Source organism: Trichomonas vaginalis, chromosome V (assembly GCF_026262505.1).
Source record: "Trichomonas vaginalis G3 chromosome V, whole genome shotgun sequence".
Lineage (NCBI taxonomy): Eukaryota > Parabasalia > Trichomonadida > Trichomonadidae > Trichomonas > Trichomonas vaginalis.
In genome coordinates, this window is record NC_067207.1 from 13,810,872 (window position 1) to 13,837,507 (window position 26,636).

General features: G+C 34.4%; 7 protein-coding genes and 3 pseudogenes across 10 annotated transcripts, besides 7 other annotated features; 8 read left to right on the forward strand and 2 right to left on the reverse strand.

Moving 5' to 3' along the window:
• Window positions 1–475: part of a mobile genetic element that runs on past the window's edge.
• A 1,636-nt stretch (window positions 476–2,111) lies between these two features.
• Window positions 2,112–3,169, reverse strand: TVAGG3_0332090 (annotated as a pseudogene). Its single transcript has one exon. A coding segment is annotated over exon 1 (1,058 nt).
• A 1,996-nt stretch (window positions 3,170–5,165) lies between these two features.
• TVAGG3_0332100 (ribulose-phosphate 3-epimerase protein) lies at window positions 5,166–6,345 on the forward strand (the record flags this gene model as incomplete). Its single annotated transcript, XM_001301244.2, has 1 exon — window positions 5,495–6,172. One exon carries the CDS (start codon window positions 5,495–5,497, stop codon window positions 6,170–6,172), a length of 678 nt encoding a protein of 225 aa, XP_001301245.1.
• Window positions 6,346–6,608: 263 nt separating this feature from the next.
• TVAGG3_0332110 (small Rab GTPase RabX16) lies at window positions 6,609–7,468 on the forward strand (the record flags this gene model as incomplete). The annotated part of the gene is made up of 1 exon (XM_001301243.1): window positions 6,619–7,227. The coding sequence occupies one exon, from the start codon at window positions 6,619–6,621 to the stop codon at window positions 7,225–7,227; it is 609 nt and encodes a 202-aa protein (XP_001301244.1).
• A 425-nt stretch (window positions 7,469–7,893) lies between these two features.
• TVAGG3_0332120 (myeloid leukemia factor family) lies at window positions 7,894–8,860 on the forward strand (the record flags this gene model as incomplete). The annotated part of the gene is made up of 1 exon (XM_001301242.2): window positions 7,929–8,831. One exon carries the CDS (start codon window positions 7,929–7,931, stop codon window positions 8,829–8,831), a length of 903 nt encoding a protein of 300 aa, XP_001301243.2.
• A 438-nt stretch (window positions 8,861–9,298) lies between these two features.
• Window positions 9,299–13,761, forward strand: TVAGG3_0332130 (guanylate cyclase protein; the record flags this gene model as incomplete). The annotated part of the gene is made up of 1 exon (XM_001301241.1): window positions 9,305–13,744. One exon carries the CDS (start codon window positions 9,305–9,307, stop codon window positions 13,742–13,744), a length of 4,440 nt encoding a protein of 1,479 aa, XP_001301242.1.
• A 295-nt stretch (window positions 13,762–14,056) lies between these two features.
• TVAGG3_0332140 (Bacterial Ig-like domain (group 3) family) lies at window positions 14,057–15,869 on the reverse strand (the record flags this gene model as incomplete). The annotated part of the gene is made up of 1 exon (XM_001301240.2): window positions 14,064–15,869. The coding sequence occupies one exon, from the start codon at window positions 15,867–15,869 to the stop codon at window positions 14,064–14,066; it is 1,806 nt and encodes a 601-aa protein (XP_001301241.1).
• A 1,029-nt stretch (window positions 15,870–16,898) lies between these two features.
• Window positions 16,899–16,928: a terminal%2Cinverted (terminal inverted repeat of MuDR-3_TvMULE3 transposon ID:TVAGG3_0332150).
• Window positions 16,899–17,238: a mobile genetic element.
• A 399-nt stretch (window positions 17,239–17,637) lies between these two features.
• TVAGG3_0332160 (protein of unknown function, DUF4106 family) lies at window positions 17,638–17,926 on the forward strand (the record flags this gene model as incomplete). The annotated part of the gene is made up of 1 exon (XM_051230480.1): window positions 17,638–17,926. A coding segment is annotated over one exon (289 nt), but the record flags the coding sequence as incomplete, so codon positions are not given.
• Window positions 17,927–18,212: 286 nt separating this feature from the next.
• On the forward strand, window positions 18,213–19,331 carry TVAGG3_0332170 (protein of unknown function, DUF4106 family; the record flags this gene model as incomplete). The annotated part of the gene is made up of 1 exon (XM_051230481.1): window positions 18,213–19,331. A coding segment is annotated over one exon (1,119 nt), but the record flags the coding sequence as incomplete, so codon positions are not given.
• A 396-nt stretch (window positions 19,332–19,727) lies between these two features.
• TVAGG3_0332180 lies at window positions 19,728–20,847 on the forward strand (annotated as a pseudogene). The gene has a single exon. A coding segment is annotated over exon 1 (1,120 nt).
• Window positions 20,848–22,105: 1,258 nt separating this feature from the next.
• Window positions 22,106–22,133: a terminal%2Cinverted (terminal inverted repeat of Mariner transposon ID:TVAGG3_0332190).
• Window positions 22,106–23,390: a mobile genetic element.
• TVAGG3_0332200 lies at window positions 22,202–23,310 on the forward strand (annotated as a pseudogene). Its single transcript has one exon. A coding segment is annotated over exon 1 (1,109 nt).
• Window positions 23,363–23,390: a terminal%2Cinverted (terminal inverted repeat of Mariner transposon ID:TVAGG3_0332190).
• A 1,513-nt stretch (window positions 23,391–24,903) lies between these two features.
• Window positions 24,904–26,636: part of a mobile genetic element that runs on past the window's edge.

Consider the following 26,636-nt stretch of genomic DNA (forward strand, 5'->3'; position numbering starts at 1 on the left):
TGTCCAGAAAGGTTAACATAAACTCCTGGAACGTTAGGGTCAAGTCTTCTTATTTTCTCAATAGTTGCATACTGGTCTGTTTGTTCTCTAGCTTGTGGTTGTACTGAGTTTCTCAAAGCGAACCATTCATAGTTTGCCCAGGTTACTGTTTGAACTAAGTCAGAGTTAGAATATATCTTATATCCCATGAAAACTTCTGGAGCATATTGGTATCCGACATAGAAAATTCCATTGCAACCTTTCTTGTCAGACAACTTGGCAGAAGGTTTTATTTCAATGTCTTGTTCCACGTATAAGAAAGAGTTGTCAATAGAAATATATGAAACCTGTCGCAAGCAATATCTACTGTTGTTGAAGAACCTTCTCCAAACTCACCTACGTTTCCATAAGAAACAGCAGTTGTATATTCGTAAGTTCCAGGAACTATTTCTGACCTTCTAATGGCATTGTCGCATTCGTTATACCATTCGGAAACATTTCCATTCATAGCATCCAAAACTGTTGGCGTTATATTCTGAGCGGCGTACATTTCATATGAGTAAAAATATAGAATAGTTGGATTTATATGTCATAATAGAACCCACGTGGACCAAGCTTTACTTTCTTCCTGACTGAGTTTTTAACTCTTCTTTTTCCTTCATTGCCCTCTGCTTGAAGTTTGTTGCATCTTTGCATTATGTTCATCTAGTATGTTGCAAATTTCCCATGTCCTTTTTGCCTTTTGGCTCTGGTCGCCCATCTCAGGTAACCTATATCCTAGAAGAGTTTGTCATAGTCTGTATTTGAGTCTTTGCGTATTGTTTGCATGACTCTTTCCTGAGTTTTCTGGTTCAAGCTCTTCAAACAGTGCCTGTCCATATGGAATATGCTCGTTTCCAAATATATGTTTTTGTAGCCATTCTGGTTTTCTTTCCATGTTACCAACTATATCTTTTGTGAATGGAAAGCTTCTACCCAATCTTTCAGTCTTGCGTCGTTTATTTCTGTAGTTGGTTTTATTTTGTCAAGGAACATTTTTCAATACTAACATTCATCTGTACTGTCCATTTGAGTTTTCTTAAATATTCATCCCTTCTCAGTTCATTGTCTGCAAAGTAAGTTTTTATGACATTTTGTAAACTTTCGTTTGCAAGGTCATGTACAATAGGTTCTCTTCCTTCTCCCTCCCTAACTTTCTTTCTAAACTCTTCACCAAATATACCATCTCTATGGTTCTGTGTAGTTCTTTGAGATAAATGTTCTAGAACGTCAGGTTTATATTTCCATCAGCCATGTTCATTTCATACTGGTCCAAAATATCTGCATCTTTCATATCTTTCAATGGCATTAAAGCCGCGCTGAAAATACCAGCTATATCTGGTTCACCATTGACTTCCATTGCGTCTACAACTTCTTGGAATTGAGGTTGTAAGTTTATGAACCACCTATCCGGATTAGCTTTATGACCCCATCTCATTGTAGTTCCATCGTCTGCAGAAACAAAAGTAGGTTTGTTTCCATCTTGGTTAGGTTCTGAATGAACTTTAAACAATGTTCATTTCTATATGTTTTCTTGAAATTTAACCTTTTATTTTCACCGAGTTCATCCGAAGATTGAACGTTAAATGCTCGTAAGTAAAAAGGGTTGTTGTATTTGTGTACATTTTCTTTCAGTGCTTCCATTCTATGCTGAATATTTTCATCTGGTGCTGGAGTCTTTTGTATGTCGGCAAACATTTTTCGATATTCTTCTACTATGTCAGCCGAATTTTTTTTAGACTCTTGGAAATATTCCATATTCTCCGCATACTCTTGTTGAGGGTCAAGATTTTTCGGCTGTTCCAAATCTTCATCTAGTTCTGTGAAGTTAGTTTCCAAAGGAGTGACTTGTTCGTTTCCTTCAGGCTCTTCTAGCTGTTGTTGCTGAACTATTTCTTCCATGTCTGGTTGTATCTGAACTTCTTCCTGTGGAGTTTCTTGTACCTCATCTGCTGGCATTTCATATATTCCGAGACCGTTTTTCAACAATTTCCCTATCTACGTCATCCGCATTCATAAGCTTTTGTTCTTTCGTTCCGTCTCTATTTTTTACGCGTTTCATGACGAAAGTTGAATTGTCATTTAGCTCTGACATCAAATATCTCGGAGTAAATTCATCCATGTCATTTGGATGATATGCTATTAAATCATATCCCTTAGCGAGCTTGTATTTTCCAGGTTTGAGATTATATCCGTTTTGGTGCTGAGCCATAAAGCTAAATAGGTTCGGGTCAGTATTTCCATCCTTGAACTTTCCAATAGCTTCTTTATATCTGTCACTAAAGTCAACAGTATCTGGGAAACCACACTCTTCTTTAAGCATTTTTAAGAATTCTTGGTTTCCTTGTTCTCTACTTCTTTTATGTCCTTGCTCTGTTTGTGGTTGTTGTTGTGCAGGGTTTTGAACTGTTGGTTGCTGTGCTGGTTGTTGTGTTGGTTGTTGTGTTGGTTGTTGTGCTGGTTGTTGTGCATGCCTGTGTCTGTGTCCATGTGACGATGTAAATGTTCTAGGTAGTCCTGGTGCAGGTGCTTCTCTTGGAGGGTTTGGTGGTATATAAGTTCCACCAGCTGGCACATATGTTCCATCTGCAGCGTAATGTCCTACCTGACTTTTCGTTTTTAAGAAAGCATTTACTAGGTCTGTTTTGGTCTGTTGTAACTCTTTTTCTTGACTTTTCACAACAGTTGCTCTAACGGCGTCATAGGCACTTTGAACTGCCTGTCTCGTTGCTGCATCTGTTATTTTCGTCATATTTTGTGCTACTTCTTTTAACTCTTTGTCGAAACCTTCAGACTTCAGTTTCTTTCCAGATGAGAAGTCGTTCACTTGTTTCACCTTACAATGAAGAGCTTCGAAAGCGTTCTTAAAGTCAGCATTTGTTAAAGTTTCATTTGAACTGTCTTCATCCGCTTGTATTTTTGTCCTTATTGACCCTATGAGTTGGGCTGCTTTTAGCGTTGGCTTGGGCATCTAACCAGTCATTGTTAGCTTTTATATATTCTGCGCTTTTCATTGCCTTTTGCATGGCTGCGTCGTTATTTTACTTTCTTGTGCTAAGTTTTCATACTGTACGGTTTGGTTTTGCAACTGTAAAAGTTTTTCTGCCTTTACATTTGCTTCAACTTCTTTTTTATACTCATCGCTATCCATATATGTCTTCAGGGCTTTTTGTTTTATTTCTTCATCTTTCAGTACTTTATATTGAGTAGTATGGTTTTTCAAATTTATGACATCTTGTTCCATTTTTGCTACTTCTGCTGCTTTTTCTGACACTTTTTTCGCATATTCCTCTGTACTTAGTTCTTTCAGTTGTTCTTCTTTCTTCTTTTCTCTACGTTTAACTCATTGAGTTTCTTTGTGTGTCTGTCATATTCTAGTTTCTTTTCGTTTTCACCTATTTGCTTCTGTATGTCTATGTTTGACTTTTTGACATCTGTTATTTGATTTTTGAGTGAACTCAAATTCATTTGACTTTGAGGGTTATAAATGCTGTTCCGTCTGCAGCTCCACCATAGCCTGCCATTTTCGCTAAAAGTGCCGCTCTTAAACCTCCACTCTGTGCACCAACAACTCGGTTTAAAAGCATAGGATTGCTTGACATTTGTTGCAACATAGTGGGGTCATTCAGCATTTGTTGTTGCAATTTTTGTTGTGGTGTTAGTCTTACTATTGATGTTTCAATGCTCTCTTCCTCTTACGTATATTCTTACGTAGCTTACGTGGCATTTTTAAGTGAAGTTAAAAAGCGGTTTTTGACAGATGTTTTATTGTGACTTCTTCGTAAAGACTTTGTTGAGACTTCTTCGTAAATGAGTGTAAATGACCCAAAAATATATTTTAGGGTAGAAGGTTAGATATAACCTCTTTTCTAACCTCTTTTCTCCCTTTGAATTTTCATGAATTTCTTCGTAAAGACTTTGTTAAGACTTCTTCATCTAATTTCTCATGAACTTTCTTGTCTATGTTTTGTTGAGATTTCATCGTAAAGACTTTGTTGAGATTTCTTCGGTAAATGACCCTAGTAGTATATTTTTGTGTAAATTTCATGAAAATTCGGTAAGAGGTATATATCTAACCTTCTACCCTAAACATTTTTGTCTGATTTTACGAAGAAGTCTTGACAAAACATTTACGAAGAAGTCTTGACAAAACATTTACGAAGAAGTCTTGACAAAACATTTACGAAGAAATCTTGACAAATTCAAGAGGGTAGAAAAGAGGTTAGAAAAGAGGTTATATCTAACCTTCTACCCTAAACATTATTTTTGTCTGATTTTACGATGAAGTTTTGACAAAGTCTTTACGATGAAGTTTTGACAAAGTCGTTACGATGAAATCTTGACAAAGTCTTTACGATGAAATCTTGACAAAGTCTTTACGATGAAATCTTGACAAAACATGAAAAACATATATAATTTGTGAAAAGCTCCTGGAAGACCCGTATATAAGAACTTCATTTATACTAAACATCTTCAGGGCTAGAAGGCACGAAGTGCCTGGAAGCCCCACTACCTTTTTTTTTTTTTTTTTTTTTTTTTTTTTTTTATTTTATCTGTTCAATATTTATCTCATATAAAAATTTGAAATACTTAATCAAAATTTCTATGTGTTTGTTTGAAAGAGATCGATAGCAATTCATATATCTTTTGAATTTGCTAATTGTTGGTGATGGTACTATTATTATTAATTTTTTATTTTTATTTTTATTTTTTTATTTTTTATTTTTTTTTTTGATAATATACTATTTAGATTTATACATTCATTCAATATTATGAAATAAATATTTCTAAATTGATCTGATTAATTTTTCATTAAAGTTATATTATCACCAAATAAATTTTCGAACCCTTAGAGTCATAGTTCAATGGTAAGAGTCATAGTATAATCGTAAAGTCCATTGGTTCGAATCAAGGGGATTTTCACCACTTTTTCTTTTTTAAAATTTCAGAGGTTTTTTTTAAGGTTCTCGCTGGCGACCCCCCGTTCGTCGAAAAAAATTTGATTTTTGCTGGCGACCCCCCAATCACCAATTTTTTTTCGACGAACGTGGGGGGTCGCCAGCGAGAACCTTAAAAAAAAACAGAATCCCAAAAAAGGTGACATTTTGGGTGTATCGTCTATCCCAGGGATAGAAAAATGACTTCACCTTGGATCTATAACAAATGTATTCAAAATTTACATCAATGATTCTTGAAATCATGCAATGTTACAAAGATTTTGGCACAACTTATACCACAAGATGAAATATTTTAGCTTTGCACAATATGTTACGCAGTAAATACGAATACACCCTTCATTCATTCAAACTTTTCCGGAAAATTTATTTCCTTTCTTTGCAAAAATTTCATATGAATTACATATAATTCAGCCTATACACCAATTATTGAAAAACGATCACTTAATTGAGAATAACTTACAAAAAATTCATCGTCGTTTCTCAAACTTTTTACATTCAATTTATTTTAGTTTTCATAAATGCAAGTTCACATAGCTCCATCAATTCTTTCGGCAGATTTTGCTACTCTTGCACAAGATTGCAAAGTTGTTACAGATGCTGGTGCTGACTGGATACACGTTGATGTTATGGACAATCACTTCGTTCCAAATTTAACTATCGGTGCACCTGTCGTTGCTTCACTTCGTAAGCACACAACAAGTTTTCTTGATGTACACCTTATGGTCGAGTATCCAGAACAGTATATTGAGCCAATGGCCAAAGCCGGTGCTGACCAATTTACTTTCCACATTGAGGCTACAAAGGATGCATCTGCTCTCATCGATGCTATTCATGCTAAAAAAATGAAAGCCGGTATTTCCGTTAAGCCAAAGACCCCTATTGAGTCAATTTATCCATATCTTGATAAGGTTGATATGATTCTTGTTATGACAGTAGAGCCAGGCTTTGGTGGTCAGTCCTTCATGGCAGATATGATGCCAAAGGTCTCTGCCTTGCGTAAGAAATGCCCACAACTCGATATCGAAGTTGACGGAGGCCTTTCTCCAAAGACAATCGAAACAGCCGCTGCCGCTGGTGCTAACTGCATCGTTGCAGGCAGTGCCGTCTTCGGAGCTAAAGATATCCCATTGGTTATCAAGCAGCTTCGCGAGCCAGTCGAGAAATACATCGCCGAAAAGTGGGCAAATCTTCAATAAATAGTGAATATAGTTAGTTACAGCTGTATTTCTTCATAATATATAATAATAAATATTATTTTTGCTTATATTGAATCTATACCTTGCATTTTCAATATTCACATGATAAAGAACTATCAATTAGTATAAATACTATGTCTTTTGAACAATATTGAATTTTTTTTCCAACAATAGATATCATGGCATAAGAATATGATCATCTCATTGATTTGGATGAGTGTATTCATTCCTGTAAATTATAGTGAGAATTATAAGATGTCTTCTGCGAAGATAAATTTTCAGAAAATGAAAGTCATGCTGAATTCATTTCCCAATGCTATGATGTATAACGCCACCGATAGAAACATTTGAATTTTTTATGATTCGACTTTATCCGAAATGAATGACCAGCTTGCTCTCAAAACCAAAATCTAAAAAGTGACAAATTTTCCATCAGATTCAACAAAATGGGGGAAATCACTGACGTTAAAGTTGTTTTGCTTGGCAACTCTGGCGTTGGAAAGTCATCACTATGCAGTAAGTGGGTTGATGATAAATTCGATCCTCAAAATGCTACGACAATTGGTTCTCACTTAAAACCAAAGAAAATCAAGCTAATGCAGCGCGAAGTCACCGTCACTGTTTGGGATACAGCTGGACAAGAGCAATATAAAAGCCTAGTTCCTCTTTATACTCGCTCAGCAAGCTGTGCAATCATTGTTGGTGATGTTAATGATGAATCCTCATTTGAAGATACATATGTATGGCAGTCACTCGTAATAGAGTCGAACAATGAATGCCCGCCGTTAATTTTGGCTTTAAATAAAGTTGATCTCCTCACAGATGAATTAAAAGCTAAAATGGAGGGAATAGTATCAAAATACAGCCAAGACTATGACGGTTTATGCCTCTGCTCAGCAAAAACTGGCGAAGGCGTCGACCATGTCTTTGAAATTGCTGCTACTAAAGCAGTTGAGTTCGCAGACAAGATGAAACAGCAACAGGATGCAACAAACAGCTCCACAGGCGACAACTCACTCACTAATTCTAACAAAGGGAAAAAATCTTGTTGCTGACACCAGAATTTTAGGTTTTCTTGACTATTTCATACAAATTTTAGATTGTTTAACTGGAAGGCATTCTAAAATTATTCCTTGTTTGCTGTTATTTTCGAAATGACGCTTCCAAATTTTATTTTTCCCTTTTCCACAACAATTTTAGATACAAACCTAATTTTTGGTCATAACTCGTCTCATGTCTACATCCAGAATCATTTATTTTATTAATTTGCCATTTTGATTACGAATAAATATTTTCTATCCTTAATACTTATTTTATTTTCAACTTTCTCAAGTGCTTTGATGAAGATTGCGCTAATGCTAATTCATAATTCATATGAATCACATTCAAAATGCTATATTTTTGGAAATCATCTTGATTTATGGCTATATTGTTGTAGATGGATACATATAATGCTACACAAAGAATTAATAACATGATTTATATCATTGTAATTGATTGTTAACCTTTAAATAAATAACTTTTGCATATATATTTTGTTATTTATTATAAATTACGTATAATCAGGCAGTATTCGATTTAATTATATTGGCCGAACAATTTATGCAAATATTCATCTTCAATCAGTCATTAATAGCATAATATTTGTCCGGCTTTTTAGCCATTAAATTTTTTTGACAATAAAATCTGGCCGGCCAGTTTTCCTTTGAATTTTAATTCATCAAAATTTTGTCATGATATTACTTCATTTTTAAAGATGTTTGATATATTCGAGCACCCACTCTACTATAGAAGAGTCCCAACATTCTTCCAAGTTGCACAAGCAATTAGAAGACAAAGAATGTTAGAAGATCTAATGTTCTCGGATTTTGAAGTCCCAGAAATCTACTTCTATGTCAAGTCTAATGAAGCCAAACATAATAACAAGAAGAATAAGAAATCAAAGGCACAAAAGAAATCTACTGAGGCTCAAGAGCATGATGAAGAAGATGAATCAACAACTGTAGAGTCTCCAAAGGAAGAACAGCCAAAGACAGAAGAATCACCAAAGGTTGAATCAAGCCAAGCTCCTGTTGCTGAAACAACAGTAGATGAGAAAGCAAATACAGAATCTCAGAATACAAACGAAAGTGAGAAACATGAAGAAGTAGAAAAACAAACAGAAAATAAGGAAGAAGAAGCAAAGTCCGAAGAAATCCCAATCCATGTTGAATCTCCTAAGATTTCACATTCTTTCTCTGAAGATATTCCTAGATTAGAAGAGCCTGAAGGTCATTCAATTAAGCATTCAAGCTCAGAAGAACTTCCAAAGTTAGAAGAGAATGAAAAAGAAGAGAAAACTGAAGAAAAACCAAAGGAAATTATAGAAAAGAAGCCAGAAGAATTAGTTCCAATAGATGATGATGATAATTACACATGCGAGACAAGAACTGTTACAAAGAGAGGTGGATTTAAGCATGTTATCAAGACAGAACGTAACGAAGAAACAGGAGTTATTATCGTCACAGAAACAAGAGAAATAGGAACTAAATCAATGACACTTAAAGGTGTAATATATCCAGATGGTGATGTAGAAGAATTCGAATCGAAGAATGACCTCAATGATAATGATTTAGAAGAATTCAAGTCAAATTGGTGCAAAGCTTTCCCAAGCAAGTAAAATCAATAATAAATGTTAATATTTGTTAATTAAAATGAATTTTTAGTGTTATTTTAAGGCACCTGGTAATGAAAAGTAATTCGAAAATTTGATTTTGAAAAGTTCCTTTACTAAGAGAGAAAATAATGAACAATCACTGAACTGCAATGAAATATGACACATTTCACTCTAAAGAGCTTATCTATTGAGATTACAAATGATCATTTGTAGATTGAACATTTCTCGTAAATGGTAATGATGAAATTGTTTCTTTTCTTCCAAGGCAATAGTTTGGGATAGTGACGCCGATCGAAGTTCACCTTCACTGAGAGAAAAATTGTTTACAAAAACAACAACAAAATAATGCGTTCAAATTGTAAATTTTACAAAAATTTTAACTTTAAACCTTTCAAATAGCATGTTCAGATTAATATTTCAATTTCTTAAAATATTAAATTTTTGCAAAATCGTTTTTTCAGTGTGTATAAAAAAAAATGAATGATGGTAGATCTCAAGTTTCCAGTGAAACAAACCTTCTCCAGAAGGTTGGTTTCGACAATAATAACAGAATCGAGCAAAGGCTTGCAACTGTTATTAATAGAATGAGATCGAACTACATCATTTTGGCATATACGATGATGATCATCTCATTTATCCAATCCATTGCAATTGGCTTCTATGCCACTTCAAGTGAAATGTTATCCTCGAACAAATACACAAATACAGTATATGTTTTTCTGAAATTTTTTATTTCATTAGGATCATTATGGAGTGGTAGTTCAGAAAAACATGCAAATGAAGTCATAATTATCGTTTTTTGTTGCATTGTAGTGATGTGGCTCGTTTTTTATGCCATTTTCAGCATTATGTACATTTCAAAGAAGTCATTTTCAACATTTATCGTATATTTCCTACTTTACATTGGTTTTTACTGCTTTTCCATTACAACCATCTGGGCTGGATCAGCTACAGGGTACTTTGTCAAAACAATTATTCATACAAAAGAAGCTTACACTACTTTTTCATATGTATCCTTGATTTGTTTCATTATTTTAGCTTATATATCATATTTCATGGACAGAATATACCAATCATCACCAGATGTTGACACAGTAGATAGATTTTCTTTTTGGCCTCAGAATATTCTTCCAAGGGTCTATAGGACAAATACTAAGTACTTGATGTCGATCTTACTTGAGCTCTTCAGAGATTCCAAATTACAATACCTCGCGTTGGGAATTGATATTGTTTTAGCTGGTATCGGTATTTATATATTGCTTAGCTCCGAGACAACAGTTTATCCTAGTGGAAAGGTAGTTTTATCAGCAGAATACGTTACAATCATAGTTTCTCACATATATTATATTATTTTCAAAAATGTTAAGATGAATAACATTTTATGCTTCTTCCTTAACATATTTACAATCATTATAGTCATTGCCATCATTGCTTTTCTCGTTCAAAGGTTCTCAAAAATTCATATTGATTTATTATACTCAAAATTCGAGAACCTTGTTGAAAACATCAACAATCCAACACAGTGCATTACCATCATCAAATTGGGCATCGTATACAACGCTCCGTGCATTTCTAACCATACATTACTGAATTGGACGATAAACAGATGGCCGAACAACCAAGACCTTCAGCTACTTATTGCTTTCATTTTCTACCTACTGAAAATGAAGTACAGAGAGATTTTGGACCTTGTTTCAGTTTGTGTCGATTTAGCTCCTCTTTCATCGTACAACAGCCTTCTATTCTACCAGATCTTCAACAGGCTGCCAACGAATGAGGCCCAGCTTCAAAGACAAGTCGAAGATGTCAAAAGATTATATGAAATTCCGAAAATTTCTTTGAGAAACTTTTGGGATGCGATATTAAGGCATCACAACGATGAAGCTCTTCATCAATGCCTTCTTTACCACAACAATATTGATAATATCAACCAGTTATTCGCAAATTTCATTTTTGAACACCCTTCTTCTGATTGTGTCCTCGAAGAATACGTTAATTTCAGTCGTAACATATCAGGAAACAGGATTACAGCGACTGCTACTGAACAAAGGCTTCTTAAACTAAAAGATTCTCATGATGAGCTTCCAGAAAACAATGAAGAGTCAATTGCACAGATCTCCAGGCTTTCTACAATCAAATCATCTGTTTTCATCTCAGAATTTTCAGAAGCACATATCGATATTGACAAAACAGACCATGGAATACAATCAGCACTGAATGCAAGACCAATGTACTGGCCAATCAGATTTTTTGTTGTTGCTATATTGATTTCCATCATTTCTTTGGGATTATCAATTGCTGTTTATATCATTTCCAACAAACACATTGACAGAGTTGATGATCAAGTGTTATTAATATCTAATCTCCATAAATTAATACATGTTACATGCAAAATCTTATTTGCAACTCTTTCATTTCCAACACATAACGCAACAGTCCATGCAGATCCAGAATTCAACCTCGCAACAGAACGTGCTAATCTCAATGCACTCACAAACGAATTCGATACATTGATTTACGACTCATTCCAAAACTATGACTCATTTCCTTTGGCTTATCTCCATTCATGGGTCGAATCAAAGATCGAAGCACCTGTTTTGAGTCCGGAAGAACCAATCGATCGAAATCTTACTTATATTGATATAATGCGTTTGTACCAAATTTCAGCACGAAGTCTATCAGCGACGAGTGAGAATTACATTGGAACACAAGAAGATCCATCATCATCCATTGAACAATGCGTTTACTTTTATCCGGCAATTTCTAAAGCATTACAAAATCAAATCAAAACACTGAAAGATTTGATAAATAATGAGAAAATCCCTGCACAACGGAATGTTTATATTGTTGTTATTGTTGGTGTTGGCACTTGTTTCTTAATTGTTTGTATCGCATTACCATTTATCATTGTTGAGATCAAGAATGAATTTAAATTCTTGATTTCTCTTTATTCGACTGTTCCTACTAAAACAGTTACAAACATTTTAGGATTACCACAAGAATACGAAGAATTCGATACAACACTTTCAGACAAAAAGAAAGATGCAGACCATCTCTCATTCACAGACATGAAAATGCATTATGTCATCATTCTTATGCTCATGGCTTTCATCATTATCATGTTACCAATCATTTCATTTGTTACATCATTTATTTCGCACACAAACCAAGCTTCTTTTGTCATTGATTCCATGCAAGTTTCTAGTGACATGATTTCATATTTAGGATATATTTATTTATACGCGTATGATTTAATTGGTGATTTTATGCATCCGAACAAAACATCCATGGAAGAAGATTTCAAAGAAGCAGTTACAGCCATGATTACTCGATACAACGAATTGATCTTTGGAGGCACAGATGACCTTCAAGACGGATTTATTTTCCAGAAGAACTATCAAAACTATTTGTTGGAATCTCGATGCCAATCATTAGTTGTTGGTGACATTCCTAATTCATCATGCATCACATATACAACAGCTGTTTACTTTTTGTTTGTTCATTGTTACAGATTATTAAAGATGGGAACTATGCCTAATAGTTACGACAGTTACTGGTGGATCCATTTCGTCGAGATTTCATATGATATATTGAATTCACTTTCACTTGAATTCTACAACCAATCAATGACAACAATCAACTCTATGATGGCAGGATCAAACGGTGTCTACAATGGATTTGAAATCCTTCTTTGTTTCATTCTTTTCTTCATCGAAGTTGTTTTGTGTGTTTTGTTCATCAAATACTCATTGACTCCATCAATGCGTGCATGTTTGGATCCAATCCTTGTTATGGATTTCGAATCAGTCAGTGAGTCACCACAAGTTGTTCGATTCTTGCAGGGTGAATATGACCATGTTTTCCGTAAAACAGCACAGAACACTAAACAGAAAGCAGTACAAGTCATCAGCCATATCAATGATTTCATTTCTGATGGCATTATTGCTCTTTCTCATGATGGAACAGTTATTGGAACTAACAGAAGATATCATGAGATGTTCAACAACACACCAATCGATGTAATTGGTCGTAATATCAGTGAGATCATCTCTAACACACAAAACCCTGTTTTCGATGCAATCGAACTTGTCAAACGCGGTGAATTAGTTAGTTCACAGTTAATTGACACAACATTGTTCACAGATGACGAACGAGAAGTTCCAGTTACAGTTAAAGTCATCTCCAGTGCAGAACATGGAACTAAAAACACATCATGTGCGTTAATCATTACAGATCGTTCTACAATTGTTGCACACAATGTAACATTAACACATGAGAAGTCTAAAATCGAACAGATGATTTATTCATTAGTTCCACGACAAATCGCTGTTTCTTTAGTTTCAGGAAAGCGTGATTTGACATTTGAAGTCAAAAACGCAACAATATTAGTTGCATCTGCAGTCAATTTCACTGACACAACTAGTGGAATGCAAGCCAAACAATCTGTTAATGTTCTGAACATCTTTTTGAAAGAGTTTGATTCTGAATTAGGATCATTCCCAACATTGACGAAACTTCATGCATTTGGCGAACACTACATTGTTGGTTCTGGTTTCTTTGAAGGTGATGGCACTCCAGAACAAGTTGCACAGAATGTTGTTAACTTTGGTAAGAAGATGATTCAGCTTGCACAAATGGTTTCTAATGTCAATTCACACCGTCTGCGATTCCGAATTGGTATCCACAGCGGTGGTCCTCTTCTTTGTGCAGTTTTGGACAACGGTGCACCAACATTTGAAGTCATTGGTCCAACGATGAAGACAGCACACACAATCGAACGATTGGGCAAAGTCGACAACGTTAATTTGTCACAAGAAACAGTTGATTTGCTATCTAACAGTGGCTTCACAGTTCAACAGTACAAATCTAAACTTATTGCCTACGGCAAAGCTACATATGTACTCGCAAATCCATAATTTCATTTTTATATTTTGTTATTTGTTTTGTTTTGTTTTTTGTTTATTTTTAATAAAATCAATATGAAAAATATCTTCTAATTTTTTTTTGGAAAAATATGGCTTTAATTACTGTTAGATACAAAATAAAACCATTCTCATTACTACCGAACTGTATTTCAATATTTAAATTTGTCTCGGAAAATAAAATCGATCATGTAATTTTTATTTAATGCACCGGTTTCAAAATTCGGCTCGAAGTATTCTCTCCATGAGCCAAATTCGAAATGAGGAAAAAATTATAAATCATATCAAATATATGAATTTTATTTAGTAGGATTTAAGTAATCTCTCGATCTACAATTACAAATATGAATAGGTTAATCCATGACTTATTTTTCTTTTTGACTTTTTCTTCGCAGCAATTGTTGGAAGGATTAATTAATGTAATTAAGAATGATCTTAATTCAGAGGCTAATCCATCTTGATCGTATGCAAGAAGATATACTTTGTATGTGCCTGCTGTAGAATTTTGATAAATTGGGAATTTGTAGTTTTTAATTAATGGACTATCATTTGGTAACGATTCATTACTTAACAAAACATTCTGTGTTTTGTTATAACTAAAATAAATGGAAATCTTAGAATTAAAATCAATATCTTTTATATAGAGCTTGATGTCGAAATGCTTTAATTGTTTAATCGTCAAAGAATCTGTTGGTTTTTCTAATATTTCTAAGATTGGTTGATTATATTTCAATGAAAATGTTCTAGTTTCAGAAGTTGTTTTGCTTAATTGATCAATTGCAGTTAGTTTAATATTATGAGAGCCTTGCTTCATAGTTTGTGGGAATGGACAATAAAGACTAAAACAATGTGATTTGCTGCTTTGAATTTTAATTGTAGTTGAATTTGCAACAATACTACTTCCATCAAAATATGCATTAATTTTGACTACATCATCACCATCAATATCTGTGACACAGCCATCAATCTTCATCGATTTGTTAATGTTGTGAATATATGTGTTGCCATTTGGTGTTGAGATTTGAAGCATTGGTGAATTATGATAGAAATAAAATGTTTTGATGACTTTCGAAGTGGTTGAACCTGTTGTAGAAGTTGCCCAAACTCGTAATTCATGACTAGATTCAGATAGCTTAGAAGGAATAGAAATAGATGCTGAAAATGTGTATGAGTACTGTGACTTTGATATGGTTGGCGTTGCTTGAACTTCTGTGTTATCAATACTGAATTTAATGGAAATGTCATATGATGAAAAGTCAGCATCACCTAATCCTGTTATTGACATCATTGTATCAATGTTCTTAAAATAGGAATCTTTTGCAAGATTGTGAACAGAGATGGATAATGAAGGAACATAAGTAAATGGGTAGTTTGTTTTTGCTGTTGATTTGCCATTATTGTCAACAGCCCAAATTGATATCGTATGCGATCCTAAACTAAAACCATTTTGGAATGAAATAACGAGAGAAAATGCATGATTGCTTGCATCATTAACAGTGATTTGTGTTGATTTAGAGATAGTAGAACTTCCATCAAAAGCAGAATTTACAGTTATGATTTCATCTGCATCTTTATCAGAAACTGTTCCTGATATTGTAATACTTGTATCAACATTTCTTGTATATTTTGATTTCGGTGTTGTTGATAATGAAATCATTGGGGTATTTCTCGCAAAACTGAATTGTTTTGATTGTTTTGTGGTTGATTGACCATTTGATAAATATATCCAAACATAAATTGTATGAGAACCTTCTTGAAAATTACTTGGGAAATTAACTGTTCCAGTGAATGTGAATGTACTATCTGGTTTTGATGTCTGAATATTTGAATTTGCATTTAAAGTTGTAGAATCTATTTGACATTTTATTGATATTGAATAATCTAAATCTGCCATTCCACTTCCACTAATAGTAATTGATGAATCTGTTGCTTTGTTATACGAATTCTTTTGGAGATTGTTAAGCGTGAATTCCAATGGAATAGCGAATGAAAAAGAAACCGAGACGATATTTGATATATGATTATTAATATCTATAATTTTGGCATTGAGTGTATGAGATCCGGATTTTAATGTTGAAGGAATTGAAACCGTAAACGGATAATTTGATGATTTTGTCATTGATTTGGGTGATTGAGATAAAGAATCAATCCAGTAGTATAGTGTAAATTGCGATTCAATGAGAATATCTATATACAATGTTGCTGATATTGTTGTATCTGATCCTTTTGTATAGGAATACTTTGAAATAATAATTTTCTGGAGTGAAACATAAATTGGCTGAGCACAATAACTGTAAAGAATATTATTGTCAAGAGAGGAAACAGTTCCAATAGAATAACTGCATATTCCAGTTGTCGTTTGGATATTTTGAATCGAATTATCTATTACGCATTTACTTATTGTTGTAGAAGATGTCGATAATCTGAAAATATATGGCCCAGAGTTACCGTTAAAAATACATTCAATGATAGAACAAAGTTGATTGCAATGAACAATTCCATATCTTTTTACAGAATTTGAGATGAAATTACTACGAAAAGCATCTACATTTTGTAATAAAATTATTGTCCATTGTGGTGTTCTATTTCCGTATGCTGTAAAATAAGATAATTTTGCTTGATTTCCATCTATTCCATCTATAGCTCCTGCACAGTTGCCAAATGAGCCAGTATTATGCGAGCTATTTGTATTAGTGATTATATGATTATAATTGTCATAAATTACGAAGGGACCAACATATGTTCCGCATTGTGAAAATGTTGAATCTTTAATAAGACATTTTAATGATACATCAGCTTTTATTGTTCTAGCGTAATCTAAATATCCAGGACCGGTGGAATACGAAGATTTAATGCAGCAAATTCTATAATGAACAGATGAACCATTACTCTGGAAAATGTTTCCACCAAAATCATATCCACCAGAATTTGAATCAAAAAGTGATTGAGCTACAAGCAATTTATCACTTTTGCTTCCATTGAGGCAAATAATTTGTGTTTTGAGACATGAAAATAAAATATCATGAACAAAAAATTGACCTGATAAAATATTAATTCTTTCCCTAGTTTTATGTTCATAACTGTATGATTGCCCTGGATAGTATTCATTCCACAAATCCTGTGGATAAGCACGACGTAATTGATTAACGAGTAGGGGTAATTTTAGCTAAAAGTGACACGCTTGTAAAAAGTGACACATCCGTGAAGGGTGTGATTACCGATCGGTAATTTCGACAGTTTAGAATTTAAAATTTTTTATGGAACTGTTGCGAGTTTCATAAAGAATTTAAGGAATATAAGCAAAGATTTGAATCAAAATCTTAGACCTAAGCCGATCGCTTCGCTCGCGGCTTTCTTTATTATTTTAAATTTGCATATTTCCATCAAAAGTTCATAAGGTAAAAAATTTCGTTTATATTATTGCAAAATAAAATCTTCATTATCAAAATAATATTAAATGATAATATAATATAATTTATAAACAACTAAAAAAAAAAAAAAAAAAAAAAAAAAAAAAAAAAAAAGGTAGTGGGGCCTCCAGGCGCGTTGCGCCCTCTAGCCCTGAAGTTTTTTTTTCTTGGGATGGGCCTCCAGGCGCGTTGCGCCCTCTAGCCCATAAAAAATTTTTGAGAGTCGTCGCCGTTGACTTTTTTTGTAGAGCACTCAAAATAGTATAACTTTGTCCGGACAAGTAAGGGTCTATCGTCGCTACAGGAAAAGTTACGGGCGTTCCAAGGAAGTATACTTTGAGAAGACTTTCCCCCTTATAGAATGAGATAGGACGGTTATTTTACAAAACTGACAACACTTTGACCGAGTAGTTTTTTGTGCTGAACAAATAGTGTCATATAAACATCTGTCAAAAACGCTTTTTAACTTCACTTAAAATGCCACGTAAGCTACGTAAGAATATACGTAAGAGGAAGAGAGCATTGAAACATCCAATAGTAAAACTGACACCACAACAACAGTTGCAACAACAAATGCTGAATGACCCCACTATGTTGCAACAAATGTCAAGCAACCCTATGCTCTTAAACCGAGTTCTTGGTGCACAGAGTGGAGGTTTAAGAGCGGCACTTTTAGCGAAAATGGCAGGCTATGGTGGAGCTGCAGACGGAACAGCTTATAACCCTCAAAGTCAAATGAATTTGAGTTCACTCAAAAATCAAATAAGATGTCAAAAAGTCAAACATAGACATACAGAAGCAAATAAGTGAAAACGAAAAGAAACTAGAATATGACAGACACACAAAGAAACTCAATGAGTTAAACGTAGAGAAAAAGAAGAAAGAAGAACAACTGAAAGAACTAAGTACAGAGGAATATGCGAAAAAAGTGTCAGAAAAAGCAGCAGAAGTAGCAAAAATGGAACAAGATGTTGTAAATTTGAAAAAACCATACTACTCAATATAAAGTACTGAAAGATGAAGAGATAAAACAAAAAGCCCTGAAGACATATATGGATAGCGATGAGTATAAAAAAGAAGTTGAAGCAAATGTAAAGGCAGAAAAACTTTTACAGTTGCAAAACCAAACCGTACAGTATGAAAACTTAGCACAAGAAAGTAAAAATAACGACGCAGCCATGCAAAAGGCAATGAAAAGCGCAGAATATATAAAAGCTAACAATGACTGGTTAGATGCCCAAGCCAACGCTAAAGCAGCCCAACTTATAGGGTCAATAAGGACAAAAATACAAGCGGATGAAGACAGTTCAAATGAAGCTTTAATGAATGCTGACTTTAAGAATGCCTTCGAAGCTCTTCATAGTAAGGTGAAACAAGTGAACGACTTCTCATCTGGAAAGAAACTGAAGTCTGAAGGTTTCGACAAAGAGTTAAAAGAAGTAGCACAAAATATAACGAAAATAACAGATGCAGCAACGAGACAGGCAGTTCAAAGTGCCTATGACGCCGTTAGAGCAACTGTTGTGGAAAGTCAAGAAAAAGAGTTACAACAGACCAAAACAGACCTAGTAAATGCTTTCTTAAAAACGAAAAGTCAGGTAGGACACTATGCTGCAGATGGAACATATGTGCCAGCTGGTGGAACTTATATACCAGCTGGTGGAACTTATATACTAGCTAGTGGAACTTATATACCACCAAACCCTCCAAGAGAAGCACCTGCACCAGGACTACCTAAAACATTTACATCGTCACATGGACACAGACACAGGCATGCACCAAAACCAACAGTTCAAAATCCAGCACCACAACAACAACCAGCACAACAACCACCTCCACAACCAGCACAGCAACCAACAGTTCAAAACCCTGCACAACAACAACCACAAACAGAGCAAGGACATAAAAGAAGTAGAGAACAAGGAAACCAAGATTTCTTAAAAATGCTTAAAGAAGACTATGGTTACCCAGATACTCTTGACTTTAGTGACAGATATAAAGAAGCTATTAGAAAGTTCAAGGAAGGAAATACTGACCCGAACCTATTTAGCTTTATGGTTCAGCACCAAATGGGATATAATTTCAAACCTGGAAAATACAAGCTCGCTAAGGGATATGATTTAATAGCATATCATCCAAATGACATGACTGAATTTACTCCGAGATATTTGGTGTCAGAGCTAAATGACAATTCAACTCTCTTCATGAAACGCGTAAAAAATAAAGACGGAACGAAAGAAGAAAGGTTTATGAGTCCGGATGACTTAGATAGGGAACTTGTTAAAAACGGTCTCGGAATATATGAAATGCCAGCAGATGAGGTACAAAGAAACTCCACAGGAAGAAGTTCAGATACAACCAGACATGGAAGAAATAGTTCAGCAACAACAGCTAGAAGAGCCTGAAGGAACGAACAAGTCCCTCCTTTGGAAACTAACTTCACAGAACTAGATGAAGATTTGGAACAGCCGAAAAATCTTGACCCTCAACAAGAGTATGAGGTGAATATGGAATCTTTCCAAGAGTCTAAGAAAAATTCGGCTGACATGGTAGAAGAATATCGAAAAATGTTTGCCGACATACAAAAGACTCCAACATCAGATGAAAATATTCAGCATAGAATGGAAGAACTGAAAGAAAATGTACACAAATACAACAACCCTTTTTACTTACGACCATATAACGTTCAATCTTTGGATGAACTCGGTGAAAATAAAAGGTTAAATTTCAACAAAACATATAGAAATGAAACATTGTTTAAAGTTCATTCAGAACCTAGCCAATATGGAAACAAACCTACTTTTGTTTCTGCAGACTATGGAACTACAATGAGATGGTCATAAAGCTAACCCGGATAGGTGGTTCATAAACTTACAACCACAATTCCAAGATGTTGTAGACGCAATGGAAATGAATGGTAACCAGATTTAGCTGGTATTTTCAGCGCGGCTTTAATGCCATTGAAAGATATGAAAGATGCAGATATTTTTGAACCAGTATGAAATGAACATGGCTGATGGAAATATAACACCTGACGTTCTAAAACATTTATCTCAAAGAACTACACAGAACCATAGAGATGGTATATTTGGTGAAGAGTTTAGAAAGAAGTTAGAGAGAGAAGAAGAGAACCTATTGTACATGACCTTGCAAACGAAAGTTTGCAAAATGTCATAAAAACTTACTTTGCAGACAATGAACCGAGAAGGGATGAATATTTAAAAAAACTCAAATGGACAGTACCAAATGAAATGTTAGTATTGAAAAACATGTTCCTTGACAAAATAAAACCAACTACAGAAATAAATGACCCAAGCCTGAAACGTGGGTAAAAGCTTTCCCATTCACAAAAGATATAATTGTAACATGGAAAGAAAACCAGAATGGCTACAAAAACATATATTTGGAAACAAGCTTATTCCATATGGACAAGCTCTGTTTGAAGAGCTTGAACCGAAACTCAGGAAAGAGTCATGCAAACAATAAGCGAAGACTCAAATACAAACTATGACGAAATCTTTCTAGGATATAGGATACCTGAGATGGGCGACCAGAGCCTAAAGGCAAAAAGGACATGGGAAATTTACAACATACTAGGTGAACATGATGCAAAGATGCAACAACTTGAAGCAGAGGCATGTTACCAAAAGCGACACCAAAGAAGAAGAGAAGAGTAGAACAAAGTGAAAGTAGTGAAGAAGTAACTTCATCTAGTGAAAGTAGTGGCAATGAAGGAAAAAGAAGAGTTAAAAACTCAGCCAGGAAGAAAGTAAAGCTTGGTCCACGTGGGTTCTATTATGACAAATAAATCCAACTATTCTATATTTTTACCCATATGAAATGTACGCCGCTCAGAATATAACGCCAACAGTTTTGGATGCCATGAACGGAAATTTCCGAATGGTATAACGAATGCGACAATGCCATTAGAAGGTCAGAAATAGTTCCTGGAACTTACGAATATACAACTGCTATTTCTTATGGAAACGTAGGTGAGTTTGGAGAAGGTTCTTCAACAACAGTAGATATTGCTTGCGACAGGTTTCATATAATTTCTATTGACAACTCATTCTTATACGTGAACAAGACATTGAAATAAAACCTTCTGTCAAGTTGTCTGACAAGAAAGGTTGCAATGAATTTTCTATGTCGGATACCAATATGCTCCAGAAGTTTTCATGGGATATAAGATATATTCTAACTCTGACTTAGTTCAAACAGTAACATGGGCAAACTATGAATGGTTCGCTTTGAGAAACTCAGTACAACCACAAGCTAGAGAACAAACAGACCAGTATGCAACTATTGAGAAAATAAGAAAACTTGACCCTAACGTTCCAGGAGTTTATGTTGACCTTTCTGGACAAACTGCAGCAGCAGTAACCAAAGTAAAACTGAAACTTAGAGTTCCTTTGTCATCTTTCCTCATCTTCAGTTTTTAAGATACTTGCCAAACTGGGCAGGAAAAATTTCTATCGAACTACTCCAAGCAAAAATAACTTAGTCATTGCACCAACACAAAGACCCATTCACTCTTACAGATACAGCTGGTGGAGCTGCCAGCATACCATTTGGAAAATGGTGCAAAGACAAAGTTGACTTAGACTTTGGTTTCTCAAACTTCAACAATGAAGTAAACTACTACTTCTCAGGAACAGCAGACAACAATACTGCTTGGACCCAGTTAAGTTCACATGCGAAAAGTTTGAATGCAAGAGAATAGAAAGCAGACTTGCAGTCTATATGTTGGACCCAGATATTTCAAATGCTTTAGCTGCCAAATATATTGCAGTTCCACTTATGTTCACTATACACCAAATATCTGTCAAAGACTTTGCAGGTGAAGTTGGAAACCAAAGTGCTGACCCAGGTGCAAGAACAGATATTGCTTTAACAACTGCAATGAAACATGCAGATACTATGTTTGTTCTTTTCAGACGAACTATAGGGTGTCCAAAGGTGCGTTTAGCACAGCGCTCTATATGAGACTATTAAAGGAGATATATGCTGATTATAAATATATAATAAAAAATATGAATATATGTATATGATGAGTATGTTGTATTTTGGCGCCATGCCGGGATATAAAATGAATTTTGAGACAAGAGGCGGTTTCGCGGGAAATTTTGGCGGGATTTTTTTCATTTTTTTAATGAATCATAAAGAAAACATCCTCGCTCTTGCAAAAAAATGCAAAGACTGTAAAAAATCTACGAGACATTGGTAAAATGCTTCGGTATGGATGCTCCTAGCTATTCCACTGTAACGTATCATGTTAGGATGTATCACTTCATGAACAAAAAGGCGCCCATCATAAAAATTGACAAAAAATCGCCGGATCAAAGAAAATCAAAGCAATTCTTCAAGCGCTAGATGAAGACCCAAGAGCATCACTCAGAAGGATAGAGGAGATGACAAAGATACCACGTACAACAGTCAGTTATTATCTGCACAATTATTTGAACTACAAACTAGCGTATACACGTTGGGTTCCGCACAACCTTAATTCAGTTCAAAAAATCTAGAGTCCAATCTTCGAAAGAGCTCCTCTCTATATTGGGTGCGTATCAATCCAAGAAGTTTCGCTTTTAGTAACAGGGGACGAGTCTTGGTTTCATATGCAACAGAAGCCAAAATCATGTGGATCCCGAAGGATGAAAATCCGCAAACATTCCCGAAGAAAAAAATTGACACACCAATGATGATGTTGTCGGTTTTGGCGTGAATGACATCATCGCAATTGATATTCTTCAAAAACCTAATACGATGAATGCTCAGTATCTAATTGACAATGTTCTTACTCAAATTATCAATTTGATGAGTTTGAGAAATCCAAAAACAAAAACAAAAGTTTGCAATTCATTTTGATAATTCATTCACAAAAGTCATAAGGTAATGAATTACTTGGTGGAAAACAATGTCAAAGTTGTTCCAAACCCAATTTATTCACCTGATATTGCACCCTCTGACTTTTATTTATTCGGCACGCTAAAAAGAGAGCTGAAGGACGCGAATTCGCGAGTCCAGATGATCTTGAAAATTTTGTAGAGAGCAATTTGAGCAATTTTCTTATGATGATTTAAGCGTGTCTTTTGAAGCCTGGATCGATCGCTGCGAACGCGTGATTGAATCAATGGTGATTATATTTAAATAAACTTTATATATATGTAACTTGTTTATTTCTATTCGCAGTATTCAGGTTTGTGCTAAACACACCTTTGGACACCCTATATAAATGATATTCTTGTTTCTACAACCCGGTATTAAATATCATATAAACATAGATGGCAATATTATCCAAGAGAAGAATATTCTACAGTTGAGGATATGAGGTCATACAACTTGACATTAGATGCTATGAACTTAACAACAACTTCACAACAACCATTAACCCTGAAATGCAAAGTTCTATTATGCCATATGTGAAAGTATGGACTCATACAGGAGGTCAAAAAACTCAATATACAAATGGAGACCGTTCAAACTTTTGGCTTGGCATTCATTTGCTGACTCAGAAGACTTTATGGGTGGTATTTCAACTGTTGGTACAGTTCAAATACAATATACTGGTGACAGAGACGGTCCAGATGAATTGAAAGCAAAGAAGTTTACAAAACCAATAGCACTTTTCACGGAAGATGCTCTTTTGAAGATTCGTTCGATGAAACCTGCTGGGGCTCCTCAGATTGGCATAACGACAGCTTCCATCGAGCAGATTTTGCAGCAGGTCAGTAAGTTGTTTCTTGAAACTGACTTCTCTCCGTCAAATATTGACAGTACGCCAGTTTTGACATAAAATTGTATTATAAACTTACCTTTAGAAATATCGGTCAGTTTTGTTGTTATATTTTTGTCTGCTTCAAGAACTTTCACCATTTCAGTTATACAACTTTCTTTGCTTTATGGAAATATTTTGGTTCAGCAAAGACTGCTATTCTATAACATTTTTCCATTGTTTGTATAAAGAACTATTCTGTCAATGTATTTGTTTGTTTGTGTGTGTAAACTTTGTTCTGCTTCAATTCGAAGAGATACTCGAATACGTCCATCTTTTTATTCTAAGTAAATGTCATTTCCGAAAAATAGAAGCGTGAGTGTTTCAAAAGGTTTAATGGCGGTGGCAGATGTGAAGTTAAATTCACCAACTCAAACAAACAGTCAAAGTGTTATTGTCAATGTCAAAGACAGAGATGTTGAAGTGGGGAAACCATACGAAGACCAAGATGGTATAACAATTGTTCCTGTAAAAGAACAACCAACATACCCTGAAGTTAGCAGAGACTTAAGTTCTGTTGCAGATATTCGAAATGACTACCAACAACTGAAAGACAAACTTCAAACTCAGGAGAAGATTTGTCAAGCTTTAGGTATAATGTTAAACTTGGTCGAACACAACCCTGTAAAAGTGAACTCATATGTCATTGCACCTCATGAAGTTTTGAAAGAACTATTGAAACTTTTGACAGAGGCAGACGATATAAACATCAAAGAAATAGAACCCGACATTAGTTGCTGTGGTGTTTCATATAATGTCATTGACAAGATATACGTTATGAAAGGAGGTGAATCGTTGAACTTAAAATATAGTTTTCCCAGACGTTATAAAAATATTTGACGACCACAACATTTCATTAAAATTTATTTGCTAAGTAAAATGGCAGAAGAACAATGGTTTATACTATTACGACTAAAAACCCTGAGTCATATAATTCTATAACAACAAACTTACAAAGTCCTCAAGGACTTGTATTAACTTTGAAATATCTAATGTCATGAAATATGAGAACAAGTGGTTGTAAAAGTCAGATGTCAAAGTTTCTGCTAAGTCGTCAAAATATTCTGTATCTTGCATATGAGCTTCTGACGTTCTGACAACTACATATCTTCTGTCAGACTTTCTAACTTCATCGGAACAGCATTGTTTGAAACCATAATGAAATTTACAACATTTTTCACAAACTCTTTGGTCTTTATATTTTCTTTCAACAACTCCAACTTTGTCTGTTATAAGACCTCTTCAAAGCATCTGAGTTTTAAAACTTTTGTTGTATCTATACTTTGAAGTTCATTGCAAAACTATAAGTTTCATATTCTCTATTGAAGAGTTAAATTTACCGCAGATGTTTTAAGTTTGTCATATTAGGGTTCGAATAACCTTCTAACAGTTTGCATAAGATATCTGTAAAGAAAGTGTTCTTACCAGTTCCTTGTTTTCCAATTATAATGAGAGCAGTTTTCATCTTAGACTTGGATGTTGTAAAGATGTTTTGCAAACCAACATAAGATATACTCATAAACCTTTTCGTTTCCATTGCATATAATTTCTTTGACATGGTCTTAACCAAGCTTCTATAAATTTTCTTTTCCATTCTACTTGTTCGTATTTATATCCAGTGAAGATAGAATAGAAGTTTGGAGAAGTGTATAAGAACTTTATACCTCGAACTGAAAAATCTTCTAACTTTGACAATAAGATATCCCAAGCATCTAACATCTTCATGCCAACTTGTACGACTTTTTATTTTCTTAAGTTTCTGTTTACATTCTTGTTCTGAAACTATGTTGCTCTTGGTTGTTAAAGACAACATCCCATTCTTTCATAACATAACATTCTGGGCAGAGTCGACATAAATGACTAAACGTTTCAAATTCTCGACTGCTTTGTTATAGTCTCTAAATGGACACATATTTCTGAATGCTTGGAAGTCATAAAAATCTGAAACATCTATTCTGTACATTTTATAAAAATAAAAAAATAATTTTTTTATTCTTGAGCTATTTGTTGCATTTGTTGTTCTTGAGCTATTTTGTTGTTCTTGAGCTATTTGTTGTGAAGTTGTTCTTGTAATACAATACTTTCACCAGTTGCATCTTCCAATTCGAAACTTTCTGCCGTCATTGACAAATACATAGGACATAAAAGTTTTACAGGAACAAAGTTTGCGTCAACTAAGGTTAAGTTATTAGTTTGCTAAAGTGTTTGAGTTTACTAAAGCTGAAAACTCTGCATTCAATGAACAATAGGCAAACCAGCAGAGAATGTGTATTTATACGCATAAGTATCTTTTGGTCATAGTAGTTTCTGTCGACATTCGAATAACACTTTGAACCTAAGTTTGAAACAATATAATAAATAGTGTACTTAAAGTCAATGGAACAGACATTCCTTGTATGACACCTTTTCCTGTTATAGGAAACTGTTGGTAGATAAAACCAGATATAAGTTTTGTATTATAGCTCATATTGTTTATAGTAAAACTCAGTCGGACATCCAAACATAATGAAACCTGCTCTAGTTGCAGCACATGTTACACTCGTCCTTAAAAGTATTAAATAAAGTTCAACAAAACCTGTTGGTGGTATATCTGAGTAAGTATTTCAAAGGAGTATTTTTTACCATTCACAACAATAAAATCTTCTGGTGTCAAAAGAGCAAAACAGGCTTTAGTCGTCTATTGTGTTTAAGGTTAGTTTAC